The sequence below is a fragment of the Spinacia oleracea genome, chromosome 1, assembly GCF_020520425.1.
Source record: "Spinacia oleracea cultivar Varoflay chromosome 1, BTI_SOV_V1, whole genome shotgun sequence".
Lineage (NCBI taxonomy): Eukaryota > Viridiplantae > Streptophyta > Magnoliopsida > Caryophyllales > Amaranthaceae > Spinacia > Spinacia oleracea.
In genome coordinates, this window is record NC_079487.1 from 123,572,286 (window position 1) to 123,576,550 (window position 4,265).

The 4,265-nt window shown below is 37.0% G+C and overlaps 1 protein-coding gene across 1 annotated transcript; it reads left to right on the forward strand.

Annotated features, from left to right (window-relative positions):
• The first annotated feature begins 250 nt into the window (after positions 1-250).
• LOC130465657 (uncharacterized) lies at positions 251-1,732 on the forward strand. Its single transcript, XM_056834506.1, has one exon. It carries the CDS (start codon positions 251-253, stop codon positions 1,730-1,732), a length of 1,482 nt encoding a protein of 493 aa, XP_056690484.1.
• The last annotated feature ends 2,533 nt before the right edge of the window (positions 1,733-4,265 follow it).

Below are 4,265 nucleotides of genomic sequence, written 5' to 3' on the forward strand. Positions count from 1 at the left end.
TTCAATAATACGCTACTCTTCTATATGGTATCAGAGCTGAATCTCTGATAAGAGATTGAGGTTACTCGATCTTGATTGCTTGACAGATTTCATTTCTGTTTGTGATCATTTCATCCTGAGATTTGCTGCGAAAATTCATTTGATTGTGGATTTTCTTGCGTGAATTTGAGGATTTTCTTGCGAATTTTCTTGCACGAAAATTCATCCTGTGAATTTGTGAAATCACATTGTTAAATTGAGTGAAATTGTGATGGCGTTTGAGGATTCAAATGAAGATCAGTCGCATACACAGAACAACATGAATCAAGGAGGTAACAATAACAATCTTGATCCTTATTTCATTGCAAACTCAGACAATCCTACTTCTGCATTGGTGGATGTAGTATTTTCTGGTACTAATTTCATGCGCTGGAGTAGAAATATCAAGCGAGCTTTAATTGCTAAAAATAAAGAAGGATTTATCAATGGTGACATAACTAAACCTGCAACAAATCATAAGGATTACTTGAAATGGAAGCGTGCTGATTTTATGGTAATTAGCTGGATTTTGAGTTCAATGAATCATGATCTAGCTGATGATTTTGGTTACATTGAAACTGTTGAGGAATTGTGGAAGGAATTAACTGAAAGATTTGGTCAATCCAATGGACCTCTAATCTATCAGTTGAAAAAGGAAATTGAGAACCTGAATCAGCAGAACATGACTATTGTCAATTACTATGGAAAGCTGAAGAAACTTTGGGATGAAATGCAGAATTTAAGAGCATTTCCTACCTGCTCTTGTGGTGCTATGTTGCAGTGCAGCTGTAACTTCATGAAGAAGGTTGCAGAATTTGAAGAAGAAGACAAGATGATGAAATTTCTGCTTGGTTTGAATGGTGGTTTTGAAAACACTGTGACTAATGTTTTAGCAATGGATCCTTTACCAAATATAAATCGAGTATTCTCCATCACTCAGCAGATTGAGAAACAGAAGGAAGTAAGTAATGCTGCAATAGAATGCAATGCCATGAATAGCAGTGCTATGGCTGCACAGGCTTACAGAGGTGTTGGATTTACTCAAGGAAAGAAAGATTGGAGAGATCTGAAAAAGGAAAAGCTCCACAAACAATGCACTCATTGCAAAGGGAAGGGTCATACAGTTGACCAATGTTTCAAGATCATTGGTTATCCTGACTGGTATAACACGATCAAAGCTTCAAAAGGAAGTAATCCACAGGGAAGCAGAATTGCTGCTAATGCTCATACTAATGCTGAATTTGATAGTCCTCTGGATGATGCTGATAATGACACTGGAACTGTAAGCAATGAGATGCTAAATGCAATCTGTCAAGAAGTGATGAAAGCTATGAAAGGCAAGCAGCTACAGAACAATACTGGTACTGGAAACAGCTGTTCCTATGCAAATTATGCAGGTACAATTTCCCATTCCCTTAATTGTTCTGTGAATAAGCTACTTGATGAATGCCTGTGGATTGTGGATTCTGGTGCTTGTGATCATATGACTTACAATGAAAACATGTTGACAAACATAAAAACTCTAAATAATCCTATTAAGGTAGGACTACCAGATGGATCTCAATTAACTGTAGAAATCATGGGTGATGTTGTGTTAAGTGATGATCTGATTCTGCATAATGTGTTGCTGGTTAAAGATTTTAAACACAACTTGTTATCTGTTGGAAGACTGATAGAACATAATGGTTTTCAAGTTGAATTCACCACTGCTTGATACACTTTCCAGGACCCATCTAAGTCTATGTTGATTGGCACTGGGAAAAGAACAAATGGACTCTATTACTTTGTTGCCAGTTCAAGAAATAAGCAATGCAATGTTGTGACACAGCAAGATGAAGCTTCTCAGCATACAAGTTGTCATACTGTGGGAAATTTAGCTGATGTAAGTCAGATACAACTGCCAAATAAGACTAGTACTAGCATTGCTGTAAATGTGAAAGATCATAGAATGAACCTAGATCTATTGCATGTTAGGTTAGGACATACTTCTCTGTCCAAAATGAAATGTATCAATGCTGATTTTTGCAAGGGAATCACTGAATACAATTGTGGTATTTGCTATAGTTCCAAGCAGCATAAATTTCCTTTTGGTATAAGTAAAAGTAGATCTGTTGCATGCTTTGATTTGATACACCTAGATCTTTGGGGACCTTATAGGGTCAAAAGTCTGGATGGGGCATCATATTTTCTTACTATTGTGGATGATCACAGCAGAACTACCTGGACATACTTACTGCATAATAAAATGCAGGTTCTGAAAGTTATAACTGAGTTTCTTTCTATGGTAGAAACTCAGTTTAATACAAGAGTTAAGAAGGTTAGATCTGACAATGGGACCGAAATAGTGAAAGAATCTTGTATATCTTTGTTTGCTGCTAAGGGTATATTGCATGAGAAAAGTGTACCATATACACCTCAGCAGAATGGAAGGGTTGAGAGAAAACATAGAAGTCTACTGGAAATTGCTAGGGCTTTGAGATTTCATGCAAATCTTCCCAAGAAATTCTGGGGAGAATGCATTTTGACAGCAACTTTCTTAATAAACAAAATTCCCTGTAAGATATTAGATTGGAAGTCTCCATTTGAGGTCATGTTTAAAACTCCTCCAGACTATGATAAACTGAGAGTGTTTGGATCTCTGTGTTTTGCTCATACAAATAGCATACACAGGGATAAGTTTGACTCTAGAACAAGAAAGTGCTTGTTCATTGGATATCCCAGTGGTTACAAGGCATTCAAACTCTATGATCTGGAATCTCACTCTACATTTGTCTCCAGAAATGTGATTTTCTTTGAGACAGTCTTCCCATACAAAGTGACTTCTCTGTCTGATATTTCACACCCACCTACACTTGTTCAGTTTAGTTCTGATACATCTCCAGAAGACAACTTACCAGAGTTTGACACCAATTCTACTCCTCTTTCTTCTCCACACACTAATACTGATTTCTTGTCTCCTCTGATATCTCAAAACACCCCTAATCACTCTTCTACTTCTGAATCTTCTCGTTCTATTTCTGAATCCATTCTTTCACCTGTTTTGGAACAAGTTGTTGTTCCAATCACAAACCCTATTCCTAACTCTATCCCTGTTTTAAGACAATCTTCTAGACCACTTAAACCTCCTTCCACTTTAAAAGATTTTGTGGGGAGTTACATTCCTCACAGAGAAAAAATCCCTCCATCTGGAAATGACATTGATAGTCAATCTTTATCCTTCAATGTTCATAATTCTGTCTTGAACCCTATTTCTGTTGAACATGATGATCATTGGTTACTTGCTTTAGCTCTTTCTGATTATGATACTTGGGAATCACTTGCCTTTTCTGTCTGTGTTTCTTCTTCTGATCCCAAACACTACAATCAAGCAAAGAATGATGAAAATTGGATACTTGCCATGGATAAGGAGATACAAGCACTTGAGAGCAATAATACTTGGGAGCTTACTGTCTTGCCAAAGGACAAAAAGGCTATTGGTTCTAAATGGATTTACAGAACTAAACTAAACCCTGATTACACCATAGATAAACACAAGGCTAGGCTGGTAGCTATTGGTTATCAGCAGATAGAAGGGAAAGATTTTACTCAAACATTTTCTCCTGTTGCTAAACTTGCAACTGTAAGAATTGTAATTGCACTTGCAGCCATGAGAGGCTGGACATTATATCAACTTGATGTCAATAATGCATTTTTGCATGGATTTCTTGATGAGGAAGTCTACATGATTCCTCCTGCTGGTTACACTAAGGCAAAACCAGGAGAAGTTTGTAGACTCAAAAGATCTCTTTATGGGTTAAAACAAGCATCAAGGCAATGGAACAAAGAGCTGAGTAAATTTCTCAAAACTCTGAAGTTTCAGCAATCCACTCAAGACTATTCTTTATTTACAAGACACCTTGATGGGGAATTTCTGGTATTGCTGGTTTATGTGGATGATATACTCCTCACTGGTACTTCAATTTCTCAAATTGACAAAGTTAAAGTTGCTTTGGATAATGCCTTTACCATCAAAGATCTAGGTCAGTTGGCATACTTTCTTGGTATTGAGGTTCACAGAAATGATAAAGGCATATTTCTCTCACAGAGAAAGTACATCAAAGATATTCTTGTTGATGCTGGAATGGAGGAGTGTGATCCTGCTCCTACTCCTTTATCATGTGGCTTGAAGCTTTCTACTGATGTTGGTGAACTAATTGATGAACCTGAGGTGTACAGAAGATTAATAGGAAGGCTATTATACCTCAGTA

Coding starts and splice junctions, on each gene's coding strand:
- LOC130465657 (XM_056834506.1), top strand. CDS start 251: ATGGCGTTTGAGGATTCAAATGAAGATCAGTCGCATACACAGAACAAC.